General features: G+C 43.7%; 1 protein-coding gene across 2 annotated transcripts in view; it reads left to right on the plus strand.

Annotated features, from left to right (window-relative positions):
- Positions 1-16354: 16354 nt before the first annotated feature.
- LOC140734702 (PDZ domain-containing RING finger protein 4-like) overlaps positions 16355-18177 on the plus strand; it is a 465241-nt gene continuing 463418 nt past the window's right edge. For both annotated transcript variants that reach the window (XM_073059028.1, XM_073059030.1), the window contains exon 1: positions 16355-17211. In XM_073059028.1, coding sequence (XP_072915129.1) covers positions 16504-17211 — 708 coding nt within the window. In that variant the 5' untranslated portion in view covers positions 16355-16503. The remainder of the gene's footprint in view (positions 17212-18177) is intronic.

Here is an 18177-nt window from a genome sequence, read left to right on the forward strand (position 1 = left end):
TCTCTCGCATTTGGGCCGTATCCAAACCCGGTGACAGGGTGGTTGACATTGTGGATTGAAACCCTGCAACTTGCTCTTGAATCACCTAGGAATAGAAGGCTATGGGCAAAGTGACAGACGATGGAATTAGGAATGAATGTACATGGACGCTCATTGGTCATTCTGTACAGCATGTGGTGGGCTGAATAGCCTGTCTATGTGCTGTTTGAGCCTATGACAATATCACACAGGTAATGATAAGGGGATGACAGATATGCGAAATAATTATTTCACAGGAATAAGTGGATGTGGCATTGTGTGATGAGGTGATTAATGGGGTTAATGCTTCTAACATGGAGAATGGGGGCAATAATGAAAAATAGCTAACTGGCTCAAAAGAGAACAAGCACTGGTTTGGATGCATTGCATCCACAGATTTTAAAAGAATCTGGATATGAGAGAACAGATCCAGTATTACACACTTTTTAATAATTCATTTGATATGGATGTGCTGCCAGAGGAAAACATGTAACATAGCAGTTTAAAAAGGGACAGAATATGTACACTCAGACCCTGAAGCCTGCTCTACCTTCTTTAGCTGATGTGATTATTAATGCAGTTCAGCTTTCTTGTAACCTCTTATCCTCTTGCTTGTCAAGAATCTGCCTTAAAATATTCAAAGATTCTGCCTTTTGAGAGTTCAAAAGACTAATGACCCATGTGAGAATATGTTGCGCCTCCTACTATTCTTAAATGGGTAACCCCTTGTCTCTGGTTCTGGATTTTCCTCTAAATGTAAACATCCTCTCCACATAACCCTTCAAGACCCCTCATGTTAAAAATCAAGATCTCTCTCAATTTCCTGTACTCCAGCAGAAACAAGCTTAGGTTTGGTATTGGTCTAGTAAACCTTACATCCTTACATACCAGGTTAGGTTCTTCTTTAACTAAGGAGACTGGTACCTTATGTTGTACACCAGATGGGGTCTCACTCTGGCCTGATATAAGTGAGACTCACATCCCTACCTGTTTGTTCAGATCTCTTGGCAATAAGCAGTAACATTCTGCTAGCTTTCCTCATTGTCTGCCATGCTTGCCAACTATCCTTTTGTGAATGATGCACTAGGACACTGTGATCAATCTGCATCTCAGCCCTACAATCTCTCACCATTAAGATAACGTACTTCTTTTCACTCTTCCTGCCGAAATTGACAACTTCACATTTTCCCCATTGCACTCCATTTACCAAATCTATGTCTACTCTTTCAACCTATCCACATTCCTTTCTCATCTTTACAACTTCCTTTATTACATACCGTATCTTTGTGCTACTGACCAACTCAGCAACCACAACTTCAGTGCTTTCATCAAGTCCTAGAGTAATATTGCATAAAAACATTCCCTTTGGCTCAATTCATCCACGGTGCACAACCAAACTCGTCCCAATTGGCCACATTTGGCCCATCTCTCTCTAAAACTTTCTTACCTATATGCTTATCTGAATGCCTCTAAAATGTAGTTAACGCACCTGCCTCAGCTAATTTCACTGGCAGCTCATTCCATGCATGGAATCAATTGCTCCTCAGTTTCCTTTTAAATCTTTCTCTTCTTACCTTTTTCCACAGTGTCTAAGGAGTTTGTACATTCTACCTGTGATCACATGGGTTTCCTCCGGGTGCTCCAGTTTCCTCCCACAGTCCAAAGACTTACTAGTTGGTAGGTTAATTGTTCATTATAAATTGTTCTGTGATTAGGCTAGAGTTAAATCGGGGGTCACTGGGTGGTATGCCTCAAAAAGCCAAAAGGGCCAGCTCCACACTGTATCTCACTAAATAAATAAACAAACAAACAAACAAATAAATAAAGCTAAGTCCTCTGGCTTTTCCTTCCCTTTCCCTGGGAAAGAGACTGCTTGTGTTCACCCTATTTATGTCCTATCGTGATTTTATCTTCCACCTGTGACAAAAGGCCTAAGTGAAGATGGTAAGGACCCAAGTGCTGGAGTATCCAAGACTAGAATCGAGACACGATTTCAAGACTGACTAAGTGCTAGATGAGAGCCTGACAAGACTAGATGAGAATCTAAATGAGGCGGAAATCCTAACCACAATCACTGACTGAACCAAAGATCAGCCGATGATTGAGCATCAAACCCGGGTTCTGGTGCTTTTCAAATTTCCAAATCTCGGCACCAAAACATGGCTGCCAGTTAGAGGAGCAGGCCAGAATCTTTAAAGGGACCTGGCCAGCTATCCATAGTCTGAAGAATCAGAGCGTCTGAACCCCAGAGGGTGGTGTGGTCAGCTGCGTGTCGTAACACCACCTTAAGGTCACACCTTAATATTCTAAGCTCCAGGAAATTATTTCTCTCTCTGACCAACCACTCTCCGTAACTCAGGCCCTCAATATCCTTATAAATCTTTTCTGCACTCTTTTTAGCTTGATGATGTCTTTCCTTTTAGAGGGTGGCCAAAACTGTCCAGAGTACTCCAAGTGCGTTCTCACCGACATTGTGCATACCTGATCCATTTCATCCCGGCTGTTGTTCTCAATGCCTTTTCAATGTTACTGATGTGAAATGTGATCAGGATTTTCAAAAGGCTTTTGTCAGGGTTCCCCCACGATAAAAGGTCAGAGAATGTAGAGTCAGGGTCAAGTGGCAGAATGGATCACTAAGTGGCTTCAAGGCAGAAGGCAGCGAGTGGGAGTAAAGGGTATCTACTCCCAGTGGAAGAAGGGGGGGTGGTGATGTTACACAGGGATTGGTGCTGGAACCACAACTGTTCACAACTGACATTAAAGGTTTAGACTTGGAAAGCAAAATCACAATTTTTATACTTGTTTATAACACAAAATTGGAGGAGGGGAAAGTGACTGTTGAATTGCGCTCGACACTGCAAAAAGTTATATGAATAAACATACAGAAAAGACAGATAAATGTGAGTGGTATTTTGGTAGGAAGATTAGAGGTGACTGAATTGCAAGATGCACCCCACCCAGCCGTCTCTGTGCTCATGAAATCAGGAGAGCCTGGCAAGGCTCTAACTCTGTCCTTGAGAAGGATGAGCCTTAAAACCTTCTGGGGAACATTCCAAAATGAAATTCAAATTAAATAGTTGATGTATTTAAGGCTGGTCACGGTGCATAGATTTGTGATTCGGCTCATTTCAACAAGAGTTACAGTTACTTCAAAGTATATGAAAAATAAATTGCACTCTATCCTGAGAGGTCGAATCAGGAGGGGGTGGATTCCCTTAGATATCCCGTGCTCAGAATCCATTGTTAAATTTCCCCTTCATCTCCTCTTCATGCTCTGATCACTCTTGACACAACACAATAAATGTCACAAAAGCAGCAATAAAGTACAGTGAGTTTGTTATGCACTTCATCAGAATGCAGTTCTGAACCAATTCCTTTGCCATTATCCAAACTCAGTGCTGGTCACTTTGTTATCTTCTAATGAAGGCCACACTTCAAATCGATGTCTTGCTTGAAGGTTATTCTCAAGAACGCCGCACCACAGACTGATGGAATCAGGGCTGCACTTGGATCCCGCACACAGACTGCTCCTGATTTCTATCTTCACTACTGCGGCCAGCTCATAACACCAAAAATTTTAAAAAGCATAGCAGTTTTCGGTGCAGGCAAATCCCACACAGAGCTTTGCAGGGGGAGTTAGGCAGGAATTAGGGAAATGTGCAGAAGTACAGCACAGGAAAAGGCCCTTCAGCTCGCAGTGCCTATATCAACACCAATGCTAATATAAACTAATCTCAGCTGCTTGCATATGGTCCATTGCCCTTTATTCTCTGCCTGTTCATGTGGCTGTCTAAACGCTTGTTAAACTTTACTAGCACTTGTGTTTCTTCAACATCTCCCTGAGAAGCGCCACTGTTCCAACGTGCTTCAAGGCCGCCACCATCGTCCCCGTGCCGAAGAAGTCTTCAGCGTCCTGCCTAAATGACTACCATCCTGTTGCACTTACATCCATCATCATGAAGTGTTTTGAGAGGCTCGTCATGAGGCACATCAAGACCCTGCTGCCTCCCTCACTGGACCCCCTGCAGTTTGCGTACTGTCCCAACTGCTCAACAGATGACGCCATTGCCACCACCCTCCACCTGGCCCTAACCCACCTGAACAAAAAAGACACATACGTTCGAATGCTGTTCATAGACTTCAGTTCAGCATTCAACACAATCATCCCTCAGAAACTGATTGGAAAGCTGAGCCTACTGCACCTGAACACCTTCCTCTGCAACTGGATCCTAGACAGTCAGTCTGGATCGGGAGCAGCATCTCCAACACCATCACACTGAGCACGGGGGCTTCCCAGGGTTGCATGCTCAGTCCACTGCTGTTCACTCTGCTGATCCACGACTGTGCTGCAACACACAATTCGAACCATATCATCAAGTTCGCTGATGACACCACCGTGGTGGATCTCATCTGCAAGAACGACGAGTCAGCTTACAGAGAGGAGGTGCAGCGGCTAACGGACTGGTGCAGAGCCAACAACCTGTCTCTTAATGTGAACAAAACAAAAGAGATGGTTGTTGACTTCAGGAGGGCACGGAGCGACCCTCCCCGCTGAACATCGACGGCTCCTCAGTAGAGATTGTAAACAGCACCAAATTTCTTGGTGTTCACCTGACGAAGAATCTCACCTGGTCCCTCAACACCAGCTCCATAGCAAAGAAAGCCCAGCAGCGTCTCTACTTTCTGCGAAGGCTGAGGAAAGTCCATCTCCAACCCCCCATCCTCATCACATTCTACAGGGGTTGTATTGAGAGCGTCCTGAGCAGCTGCATCACTGAGAGAGATCATCGGGGTCTCTCTCCCTGCCATCACGGACATTTACACCACACGCTGCATCTGCAAAGGAAACAGCATTATGAAGAACCCCATGCACCCCTCTTCTCCCTCCTGCCGTCTGGGAAAAGGCTCCGAAGCATTCGGGCTCTCACGACCAGTCTATGTAACAGTTTCTTCCCCCAAGCTATCAGACTCCTCAATACCCGAAGCCTGGACTGACACTTTGCCCTACTGTCCTGTTTATTATTTATTGTAATGCCTGTACTGTTTTTGTGCACTTTATGCAGTCCAGTGTAGTCTAGTGTAGCTTTCTCTGTGTTTTTTTTTATTACATAGTTCAGTCTAGTTTTTTGTACTGTGTCATGTAACACCATGGTCCTGAAAAATGTTGTCTCATTTTTACTATGCGCTGTACCAGCAGTTATGGTCGAAATGACAATAAAAGTTGACTTGGCTCTTCCAGCACTTCCCCTGAAAACATGTTTCAGGTACCTACCAACCTCAGTGTAAAAAAAAACATGCCTTGTGAATCTCCTTAATCTTTTGTCCTTTAGGCTTTGACAGTTCCATCCTGGGAGAAAGACTCTGACAATCTACCCCATCAATGCTCCTTATAATTTTACATGCTTCTATCAGGTTGCTTCCTCAGCCCATGTTTCTGCTAAAACAATCCCACTTTGTCCAATTTTTCCTTACAGCTAATTCTCTCTAATCCACACAACATCCTGGTGAACCTTTTCTGTTCCCCCTCCCAAGTCTCCCACATCCTTCCTGTAATGTTGCAATCAGAACTGGACACAATATTCCAGATGTGGCCTCACCAAAGTTTCATGCAGCTGCAACATTGATTTACTGACTGTTATATTTGATGCTCTGACTGATTAAGGAAAGCATTCTGTACACCTTCTTTACCACCCTATCCATGTGTGGTGCCATTTTCAGGGAGCTATAGACCTGCACCCAAGACCCCCTTGTACATCAATGCTCCCAATGGTCTTGCCGTTTACAGTATATTTTCTTCTTTCATTTGACCTCGTGAAATGCACCACCTCACATTCATCTGAATTGAACTCCATCTGCAACTTCTCTGTCTACATTTCCATATGATCTATATCCTCCCATATCCTTTAAAAACCTCCTTTGTTGATGACAATTGCACCAATTTGAGAGGAGGGAATGTCATGGGATTTGGGTGGGGAGCATGACAACGTTATATATGTAAAACCAAATTTCACCTGCTTGGTCTCTCATTCACGGACTCTTTTGCTGACCTACCATATATTCTTTCACTTAATCTATATTTTGGCAACAATGTACAGAAGATACCTTTACGTTAAAGTGTGAAGCAATTCAGCTTTAAAAACTCAGTTGGAAAATAAGGGCATACTAATAATTCTTTAGTCTTCATATCAAGGACTGTAGGCGATTAGTCATTGCTACTGCAAAAACTGAATGCTGTTCAATTGTGTACTTGATGTAAATAAAGTGCCTCACTCCGAGCTTGTATCATTTATAAAAATAGATGGTTCAGAGCATGCCTTGAAAGTGAGAGGGTGTAAGTTCAAAGGAATGTGCAGAGGAAGTTTTTAGACAGAGACTGGTGGGTGCCTGGAATGTTCTGCCAGCAGTAGTTGTGGAGGTGAATACAATGGTAGTGTTTAAGAAGCAGCTTAGACAGGCACACGAATGTGCATAAAATGGAAGGCCATTGAACATTTTGAAGGCAGAAGGGATTAGTTTAGTTAGATGTTTAATTACTGGTGTGCTGGTTGGCATCCATCTGTCTCAAAGGACAAAGGGTAATGGAGACAAAGGCGGGAGGTATGGAGATCTTGAGACGCACAGTTATCAAGATCCCCCTCTCGGCCTCACCAGTGTAGTCCAAAGGAAAGCTTATGAAGCAATATGTTTGGCACCAGCTTGGCTGCAGGAGCGGCCGGAAGGATATTCAGTGACATCCAGCTGCCTTAGGGGCTCCACTCCAGATTTGCTGTCTGGGCTTACTCCTGGAGCCTTCGTCTCTCCCGAGGCTGCCCATAAGCGCCTGTGTGTTACATGTGCAGGGGCCAGACCTCCTCCCTGTCCTCTGTAGTTCAGCCTGAGTCTGAAAGGAGTTCAGTTTCCGTGTGTCTCCAGCAAGGAGGCACGGCATGAGGCTTGCTGTTGGAGAGACTTACACATTCAGCTCTCCTTTTCACAAGACAGCTAGCAAACAGTGGAAACTGAAAGTGAGAGCGTCAAGCACTAGCCACTATGCTATCACACTGGACATGTCACAACAACCATTTTGACACCAATTAATTACTACTTTATCATAAACACAAGACATTTTGCAGATGCTGGAAATCCAGAGCAATACACACCAAATCCTCGAGGAACCCAGCACATTAGGCTGGAGAGGAATAAACAGTTGACCTTTCAGGCCAAGACCCTTCATCAGGACTGTAAAGGAAGGGGGAGAAATCCAAAATAAGAAGGTGAGGGAGAAGGGAGATTAATTTAATTAGTTTGGCACAATACCATGAGGTGTTCTGCATTTCACTTGAGACTGATGTGAGCTTTACTTGTCGGATGCCCAAGACAACAGCTCTGGAAGGTTTAATTTAATCCCTGTTGTAGATGTCAATCTGCACCTAGCTGTAGCCTCCTTGTGAATCAGAGAACCTGCAGGAAACATACAGCAAGTTAGCCAGCATCTGTGGAAAGAGAACCGAGTTAATATTTTTATTGTAACACCCACAAAATGCTGGAGGAACTCAGCAGACCAGGCAGCATCTATGGAAAAGAGTACAGTTGACATTTTGGGCTGAAACCCTTCTGCAATGATGCTGCTTGGCCTGCTAAGTTCCTCCGGCATTTTCTGTGTGTTGCTCTGATTTCCAGCATCTGCAGATTTTCTCTTGTTTGTGATTACATTTAACATTTTTATTTCACACTTTCAGCATCTGCAGTAATGTTCTTTCCCTCCTCAGGGTTCAGTTTCCTAATTCCAAAACTATACCCCAGGAATGTTGCTGGTAAATTGAATTAAGATTTTTAGTTATAATCCTTGATTGATGTTATACTCTACCTGGATATTGGGAAGGAAGGGGAACACTCCAGGTTTTCAGAGGCCTGTTTACAGTGGTGACAGGTGACACTGCTCAAGTGAACATGCAGTGGAAGAAACCTAAAGTTGTGAATGACTCCAAGTGCATTCACAGTTTCGAGAAGTGGAGAGAAACGTAACAAAACACAGACACTTGGAAGAGAATTCCGAAGTACAGGGCCAAGTGGAGGTCAAACACTTTACCCTTGGCAGAAAAAAAACATAAGCAATAAATCGATTGTTCTATTAACTTGTTGTATTTTAACTCTGTGAGCTGGGAGGACTCTGCCGCTAAAAGCATTCCTTTCCCTTGTTTGGCTGCAGAACAAGTGCCCATGATCCTGCCTTGTTAACGCTGTATAGAGGCTCAGGGTCAGCTAGAACAACAGATTTGCCTATACCCATGGGGGAATGTGAATCTAGCCAACCAATACAGTAGCCTCTGGACTTTGATCTGTCATCAACACTTGATCTTGTCCATTAAAAGCCATTGATTAGCCATAGGCATGGCTGAAGCAACATAATTTCAACCACGTGCACCAACTTTAGTTGAGAATGTAAGGTGACCGCAAATACTCATGTAATCCAGATATGTGTAGTACACATAGTACATACATGGAGAGCAGCTTATGTTCCAGGATACCGATGCTTTACAGTGGAGTAGTTAAAAGTGAGGGGCAGCTGTGTCAACAGTGGTAGATCATAGAGCAAAATGCCCTGCTAATGATCATTTATCGTCCGTTTCTGCCACATGAAACTGATAGAAAGGAGAAGCCTAGCTTATATGCCAGGAGCCTACAATCTGGAAATGTTCTCAGAATCCGTTGATTTTGTGGACTTCAGAAAGGGAACATGAACCGATCCTCATAGAGGGATCAAAAGTGAGCAACTTCAAGTTCCTGGATGTCATTATCTCTAAGGACCTAACCTGGATGCATCATATTGATGCAGCTACAGCGAAGACAAGACAGTGGCTATATTTCAGTAAGGGTTCGAGGAGATTTGGCTTATCACATAAAACACTTGAAAACCTCTATAGACGTACCGTGGAGAGCATTCTGACAGGGTGAATCACTGACTGGTATTGGGGGGGGGGTTGCTACCGCACAGGATCAAAAAAAGCAACAGAATGTTGTAAAATTATGCAACTCTATCATGGGTACTAGCCACCGAGGTATCCAAGACATCTTCAAGGAGCAGTGCCTCAGAAAGGTGATGCCCTTTATTAAGGACCCCATAAGCCAGGAGATGCTCTCTTCTCATTGTTAAAGTCAGGTAGGAGGTACAGAAGCCTGAAGGCACACACTTACCGATTCAGCAACAGCTTCTTCCCCTCTACCATCCGATTTCTAAATGGACATTGAACCCATGAACACTACCTCACATTTTTATTTCTGTATTTGCATTACTATTTTTAATTTAATTACTTAATACACATATACCTACCGCAATTCTTTTAATTAATTTTTTCGATATTTATCATGTATTACATTGTACTGCTGCTGCTAAGTTAATGAATTTCACAACCTATGCAGGTAATACTAAACCTGATTCTGATTTTGATCAATTTGGTTAAATTTTTGTATATATCTTGTCTACTGTTCAACAATCTTGATACTAATTCCATTGTCTCTGCAGTGATCTTAATCGAAGTTGTTGTTGCATGATATCATTAAACTTGATGACAGTAAAGCTATAAATTGATATAGATATTATTTGTCGGCTGTGCCTTACTGCCACTACCCCGAGGGAGAAATTTATGGATTCAGTGCACATTTAAAGCAGTGTAGAGGTACAGGGTTTTCAGAAAGAGTATGTTTCAGACAAGACTGATGCCTCATCTGCCTCGATGACAAAATACTACAAGACATTATGTTTTGGGAGAGTGGGAGAATTTTATCTGATAGAGTGTTCAATATTTATCAATATTTTATCAATATTTAACTATTAATAGGAATCTTTTGGTTATTATTACATGACTATTTATTGGGACTTGCTAAATCAAAATTGGCTATTGTATTTCCTATACTATGGCAGCCAAAATACTTAAAAATATATCTTCGTCCCCTTAGGCAGTCCCTTGGAATGAGAGAGAGGCTAAGCAGGTTGGGTCTGTGTCCTTAGAGTTTAGAAGAATGAAGAAGTCATTGAAATGTATCAGATCATAAGAAGGCTTGACAGGTTAGTTGTTGAGATGTTTCATGGCTGGATGATTTGCAAACAAGGGGATATAGTTTTGCAATAATGGACCAGTCATGTAAAATGTGGTACCTAGAAAGTGATGATGCTTTTGAACTGTCTGTCCAAAAGAGTTGTAGAAGCTGGATTATGAGAAGTATTAAGAAGCTATATACATTTTTGAGAGATTGGGAAATTAAAGGCTATGGTGACCTTGCAGAGATCTGGGATAGATTAGGCATGATCTTCTTGAATGGGATGTTCAATCTTTTTCGAGGAGGCATTCAGCACACTTTGAGTCTTTTCCTCCATTTTCCTGGTAACCTCCTCCTTTATTAGAGTTTAGAGGATCTGGTGAGGAGCATGCATAGGATGCAGCCTACTCAACTGAGCTGACTGCGCATAATAAAGGTCTCCATGTTGGGAAAGGACATCAAGTCAAGTCAAGTCAAGTCAAGTCGCTTTTTATTGTCATTTCGACCATAAACTGCTGGTACAGTACACAGTAAAAATGAAACAATGTTCCTCCAGAACCATGGTGCTACAAGAAACAGTGCAAAACTACACTAGACTATGTGAGAAAACTCAAGGCTACACTAGACTACATAAAACAACACATAAACTACACTAGGCTACAGACCTACACAGGACTACATAAAGTGCACAAAACAGTGCAGGGCAGTACAATAATTAATTAATAAATAAATAATAAACAAGACAATAGGCACAGTAGAGGACAAATTTCAATATAATAATAAGTGATGTAGTTCTCAGTCTAAAGTCTGAGTATTGAGGAGTCTGATGGCTTGGGGGAAGAAACTGTTGCACAGTCTGGTCGTGAGAGCCCGAATGCTTCGGTACCTTTTTCCAGATGGCAGGAGGGAGAAGAGTTTGTATGAGGGGTGCGTGGGGTCCTTCACAATGCTGTTAGCTTTGCGGATGCAGCGTGTCGTGTAAATGTCTGTAATGGCGGGAAGAGAGACCCCGATGTTCTTCTCAGCTGACCTCACTATCTGCTGCAGAGTCTTGCGATCCGAGATGGTGCAACATTAATGTTGTTTCACCTTAGATTGGCCGATGTCTGCTTGATTGCCCTGAGTCTCTCAGGATTCTTGAATGCACAAAGGAATTTTGGTCAAGTGATGTTAAAATGTGTGATGTATACTAAGTGATGCAATTAAGTGGCAGTCTGTCCATATGAACATCATATGCTTGGAACATCTGATAGAAACTTTAGAACCTGATACATGAAGGAATGACTATTGTTAGTTAAATGGTTAATTGGGTTGAGAACTTCAATAGAGTGCCCTGGGCATTCTCTCTTCTCTCCTTTTCTATCAGGCAAAAAATGCAGAAGCCTGAAAGAACACAACGCCAGGCTCAAGGACAGCTTCTATTCAACTGTTATAAAACTATTGATTCTCTGACATAAGAAATTGGACTCTTGACATCGCAGTCTACATTGTTATGATCTTGCAACTTATTGTTTACCTGTACTGCACTGTATTTTCTCTGTAGGTGTTGTCCTTTATTCTGCAACTGTTGTTTTTTTTTGCCTCAATGCATTGAGTAACAGTTTGATCTGTAGGAACAGTATGCCAGAGAAGCTTTTCATTGCACTGTGGTACATATGACAATAATAAGCTAATTCCAATCCAATTACTTTATATTCAGAAGAGTAGATGGGCCTTAAGTTAGCATCTCCTCCATCTGGCCATGTAGGTTTCTTCAGTGTTGCCCTGGACTACAGACGCTTGAAGATTATATGCATGCAGCAGTTGGTCCATATGTACTTCATATGCTTGGAGGATCTGATTGAAACTTTACACCTGATGCACAGATGACTACATTTAGTTAAATCATTAACTGGTGATGAGGAATGAAACATTCATATTTTCCGGGGCACTGTGAAAACTATACTTCTTCTATTAATAGCTTTCACGTTGTGCCTTGGAGTGAAGATAGAACCATCAAGGCAAGGTTGCTACATTCACGTCTTACTTATGTTTCTTCCCTCACCTCCTTTTACAAAGGAGGCATCGGCAGGACAGCTTCCTATCCAAGTCACCATTTTACTGTGAGCCGATGGAAGTATTGGGGACATTTTTTCTGGAGGATATCAGAGCCAGTTATAAAGTTGAACAGCTCAGAAACAAGCCCTTTGGCACACTATGTAGATGTTGCTCATTGTATCTGTCTACATTAGTCCCGTTTACTTGCATGAGGAATATAGCCTTCTATGTCTTGAAAACTCATGTACTTGTGTAGATACTTCTGAAATGTTGTGAAAGTATCTGTCATCACAATCTCTTCTGGTAGTGTATTACAGACTCCAACTCCACTCCACATGGAAAAACATTATCTCTCAAAATCCATCCACACCCCCTACCTCTCATCTTAAGACTATGCCATGCTGTCTTAGACACCCTCTCACCATGAGGAAAAGGACTTTTTTCCAACCTGAGCTATCCCCATCATAATTTTATATTCCTCAGTTATTATTCATTGCAGGAGGAATCAGTAGAAGAGGAAGCAGGTAGCACGTCCTTCTCTGACTCTCATCCTTGTTCTTTTGAAGTAAGGCACAGTGCAATACTGCCGTTGTGCTCTAGTTCTGAGGTGGCAAACTCAGCACAGTCCTTGGCTGCTGGTTTAGTACAAAACATATAAGCTGGCCAGTTGTCATTTCACACCCAAGATTCATTGGAGGCTTTTCCCCCCCAATTGTAAGTTTTCAATCATAACACCTTTCAAAATACAAATTTTGCAAAAATAATACGAGTTATTTCAGATTCTGAAAAATGTTCTGAGCAGCCATATCCCAACTAAAATGTCTGCATAATATTTCCACTGGAACTTTTCTGCTGATAATTCATTTATTTAATAATTAAATCCTTTTGAGAAACCCGTCTGCCAGACTTCCATAGGCTTCCAGGGATGTGGAAGGAATATTGCAGTCAGATCTGTGCCAAGTTTCAAAAGTCAAGCATTGGAGCTGTATCAGTTAAAGCAGAAGTGTGGACGAAGCACTCCTTTATTTTTCTGAAAGGACAGAGCTCAGATATTTTCAATCCCCTGGCAGTAATTAGTTGTGCTTTACAGGTTCTTGTGTTAACAATGCAGTGGATTTTTTCCATAATCCTCTAATTACTACAGACTCAAATCCCAGGGCGGGCTTTATAGGCAGATCAGAACTCAAGCAACATAGTTTCCTCTCTCCCACCCCAGTGTGTCGATATCACTTCACATACGCATAGAGCTGCTGCATTTAACTGGCAATTTGTCCCATTTTCCACTGCCTGCTTTTATATACATAATGCAAATGGTGTGGTGAGTGTGTTATGATGAATAGTTTCTCTGAAATGTTTAAAATATACATAGAGAGTGCTAACATATGTACTTTGCACTATGTGGTTTCTGTGTAATTGAACTTAATGAAGAATGAAACTCGGTGAGCCTGCTGCCTCATTTACTCCAGCATATTGACATTCCAACATCTTGTGTTTTACAGAAAAGGTGCTTCATTTAGAATTACCATGGTGACCATGGTGGACTGGAGCTGCCCTTTTCTCTCTGTGAACCAATTACAACAAGAGGCAAGGTAGATTATCTCCACTTACTTTAATTTATGTATTTCCATATGTGTCCTGTGTTTACGAAGCCCAGATTATGTTCATGCAGTGTTTTTACAGCTGATTTTAAACTCTCACTGTCCTGAAGTCCATGAAATACTGTACACCCTTCGAGCTTCGTTACTAAACATCATCACATTCATAGGCTAGCCGACCTGTGACCCTGGTTAGGTCATCGCATTTAAGCTGTTATATCAGTAAGGGGCTGCGTGTTTGCATTAAAACATTAAAAAAATGAAAACAGTACTTAATGACAAGGCTTGCCTTACTGTGGATTTCAGATGTGTGAGACATTCTCTGAGGAAAACCAAGACGACTGCATAAACAGACTTAAAACCAGGTCAAGCTTCCAATGACTGTGACTCACCTGGGATTAAGATATGCAATATTAGTATAAATCTATCAGAAGAGTGGATATTTTGTAAATCCAGTACTTCCTTTCCATTTTGTCATTGGCCTTGGCAGAAACTGAGAATTCTTGCCTCTGACTCATAAGGTTGTGAGTTCAAGCCTGCTCCTGAGACCAATATATTCTTAACCAAACTGAGGGAGGAACTACACTGATGAAAATGCCATTTGTGTCAAGGCTACATCTGGCTTCTCAGGTGAATGCAAAAGATCTCATTCAGAAAGCACAGCAGTTTTCCTGTTGTGCTGGTTCAACAAGTAGGGAAGGCTGTGTCACCAGTTTGATCTTGACGCCCGCTGCCTGTCTGTATGGAGTTTGCAAGTTCTCCCTGTCAATGCATGGTTTTTCCCTGGGTTACTCTTGCATTCGAAAGCTGTACTCTTTGGTAGGTTCACTGGCCACTGCAAATTACCCCTAGGGCTTAGGTGAGTGGTAGTAGAATTGGAAGAATATGTGGGGGAATTGGGAACGCTCCCACATCTGGTGTAGGCTCAATGGGCTGAAAGAAAAACCAAGACTGCTTACCATTTATTTAATTGTTTGTAGCAGCCTGGCACATGGAAACTGGCTATTTCTCACTGTGCAACTAGATGACCACCACTTTATTGGCTTTACAGCAAATTGGGAAATTGGAAGGTTCTGAAATGTGTCTAGCACATTTCTTCCTTAGCACACGAGATTCCACAGATTCTAGAAATCCAGATTAACGCATATAAAATGCTGGAAGAACTCAGCAGGTCAGGCAGCATCTATGGAGAGGAACAAAGAATTAGCATTTCAGGTGGAGTCCTGATGAAAGGTCTCCACCCAAATTATTGTTCCTCTCCATAGATGCTGCTTGCTATGCTGATTCCCTTCAGCATTTTTGTGTGCAACATTTCTTCATTATTTTGAGAGGGGATGGACTTGCAGCCAAATTTTTGCTGGAGAGTTTAGCACACTTGTGAAGGAATGATCCAAAGTGTAACATTGACCAAAGAAACCTATAGGGAACCAATCTTTATTTGCTTCCATAAGTATTTCCTTTGTGTAGTTCAATGGCAACCATTAGAAATCCTACACTGAGAGGGTCTTGGCATGGCTACACTACCAAACAATATATTGGTTGCCAATGTAACTTCACAGAATGATGCACTTCAGAAGGGCTTTTCTGTTTCACTGTTCGAGTATGGTTGCATGGCATTAAACTGTACATGATTTAATCGGCCATTCTCCACATGAGATAACAGAGTGAGGTAGGCTGGCTATTCAGCTGTGGTGGTGTAGTGGGGGTTGGGGTTGCAGTGTTGAGGTTGATCTGCGTATCGCAACCAAACCTAACCTCGAGCTCACCCATCCAGCCGCCATCTGACCTACAAAGGTTGTCAGGAACTGAAAAAGCAGTTGATCGTCCCCCCCTTTAGCCCAGTGTCCCAGATGTAAAGGACAGTAACTAATCCGTCAGCACAACATAGATCAAATAACTCACTGTTCAACCATGGCCCTTTATTCCTCCATTGTAGTTGAGTTTTAAAAGTTTTAACTAAAAACTTCATTTGTTTGATAATATACAATTAATTGAGTCAACACCAGGAAGCAGAAGCCTTTCAGATGAAGCCCCTTTCTTGGAAGTGATCCATGTTACCTGAAGTTTTGAATGCAAGTTTGGAGGTGCAGTCTTATATAAAGAATTGGGTAAACAGGTGCCAGGGAATTCTGATCTGTGGACTGGTGTAAAGAAAGAAACAAGTTCCGAGCACCATCTCAATCCTCTTTGCCTGACCTTTTCTGCTTTTCCTTCAATAGTTAAAAAAAACTCGACATTCATATGTGTGATATTGGAACCTTTACAGGTAAAAGAGAGAGAAAAAAAGCATCTTTAACTGTGGTGGGGTACAAACTGTTCATGTTACGGGTCCCAAATGCTGATTGTCCATTCTCAGGACGCGCTTGAGTTTTCTGATGCTGCCTAACCCGCTCAGTTCCCCCAGCGCCGTTGCGTGTTGCTCGCGATTCCAGCATCAGCACTCTTTTGCGTCTCCGAAAACAAAACAACAAATTTCTGGGAAACTCAGCGTGTCAATCAGCATGTATAGAAGAGAAAAAGAACTGTCGCCGTTTCAGGACAAACGTGCTTCCGTCTCATTTTTATTTCGGTAAGGTAATCTAAGAAGAGGACCTGAAATTGACGAGGGGGCTGTTTTAGGAGGAATACGGCGCGGCTCCGGCTTACAGCCACGGCTGATGCTGGCAGCAGAGAGTCCCAGCCAAAACTAGGAGACTCTAGTTGCAACTTAACTCTCAGTCACTTCACTTACTCCCTCCCAGACTTGCAGTGCATAGTTTGCCAATGACTCTGGCCGCAGTTAGACGGCTCCGGACAACTTTCTGAACTTGATCTTGAAGAAGAGGGAGGAGGCGAGATGGGGTTCGAACTAGATCGTTTCAACGGAGAGGTTGACCCCGAGTTGAAGTGCAACCTGTGCAATAAGGTGCTGGAGGACCCGCTGACCACTCCGTGCGGGCACGTCTTTTGCGCGGGCTGTGTGCTGCCCTGGGTAGTGCAACAGGGCATGTGCCCCGTGAAGTGCCAGAGGATGTCCACGAAGGAACTCAACCACGTCTTGGCGCTCAGGAACCTCATCTCCAAGCTGGACATTAAGTGCGACTATCGGTTGCGTGGCTGCACCAAGGTGGTTCACCTGCAAAACCTCGCCGAGCATGTGGAGATGTGCGACTACAGCCCGGCCCGCTGCAGGAACAAGGGCTGCAAGGAGGTGCTGAACCTGAAGGACATGGATGTGCACATGCGGGAGAGCTGCGAGTGCCGGCCGGTGGGCATATGCGAGCAGGGCTGTGGGCTGGTGCTTCTGCACCGCGACCTGGCGCAGGCGGGCGGCCGCCACTGCTGCCTCCAGGCGCTGAGGGCGCAGAGCGGCTCGCTGCAGCTGCAAGCGGCCGGCTTGGCGCAGGAGCTGCGGCAGCAGGCGGCCCGCGCCGGCAAGCGGGAGAAAGCGCTGCTCGCCCGCGTCTCGGCGCTGCAGAGTGAAGTTCAGCTTACCGCCCTGCGCTACCAGAGGAAGGTCCAGCACTACATGGGCCACGGCAAGGAGGTGGCGGGCCGCTGCGGGGTGAGCTCCGGGCGGGGGAGGAGGAATAGGGGTGGGTAAGAACGGAGGGGTTGTGGGGACGAGAGGGCTGGATGAAAAAGAGGGGAGGAGGAGGGGCGGCGAGAGGTTACAGAAGGGTCGGGGAGAGAATGGGGCAAGGGGTTGCAGAAAGTTAGGGGAGGCAGAAGGGAGTGAGGGCTGCAAAAGGTAGGAGAGGGAGTTGGGGAAAGGGGGTAGGATAGGGAGTCAGAGTTAGGAGGTGGCAGGTCTGGGGTTTGGACTGCGAGTGGGGAACGTGGGAGAGAGTATACCGGGGATAAAGACCAGTGGCAAATTGAGGGGGTGGGGGCATTAGACAAAGGAGGAATTGAGGGCTCATCTGGAACAGCAGAGTATTCGAGGCAAAGTTGGGCGGTGTTGGGTGGGTAAAATTTGGTGTCGGGGAGTGAGAGGGATGGGAAGAAGGTGACGGAGGGCACTAGAAATGGCAGCAGAAGTAGGGGTTACAGTGGTTGGGTTCTTGCCCCTCCCCTCTCTCAGATGTACTGTGTTATTCCCCCTGGAACCTTCCCGTTTACTGAGCCGGCGACGAACGTGGTGCTTAATACGAGTTGTCAGCTGCCAGTGCAACTCTGACCGAGTTTAAACAGAACGGGATTAATTAATTGCAGGAATTCTAACAGCGGGGAAGCAGTGGGGACTACACAGGGCGGTGACTTATTTTTGATCGCGATGCGATTTTTGCATTTGGTCGATTTAAACTGCGTTGATATCCGAATATGAGGAAAGTTTCTAACGCGGACATTTGTTAAATATTTAACGCCACTTTGGATCAAAATGCAAACAAAAGCTATGCCGGGGGGCGCGTGTTAATTAGAGTTCTAAAAAAATCGATTAACCTTTCAAGTGTCAAAACCATCTGTTTCCAATTTTGCACTTAACTTTAGTACTAATTCAAACACAAAGTTGATTGGAACACACTGGGAG

The sequence above is a fragment of the Hemitrygon akajei genome, chromosome 10 (assembly GCF_048418815.1).
Source record: "Hemitrygon akajei chromosome 10, sHemAka1.3, whole genome shotgun sequence".
In the NCBI taxonomy this organism is placed as follows: Eukaryota; Metazoa; Chordata; class Chondrichthyes; order Myliobatiformes; family Dasyatidae; genus Hemitrygon; species Hemitrygon akajei.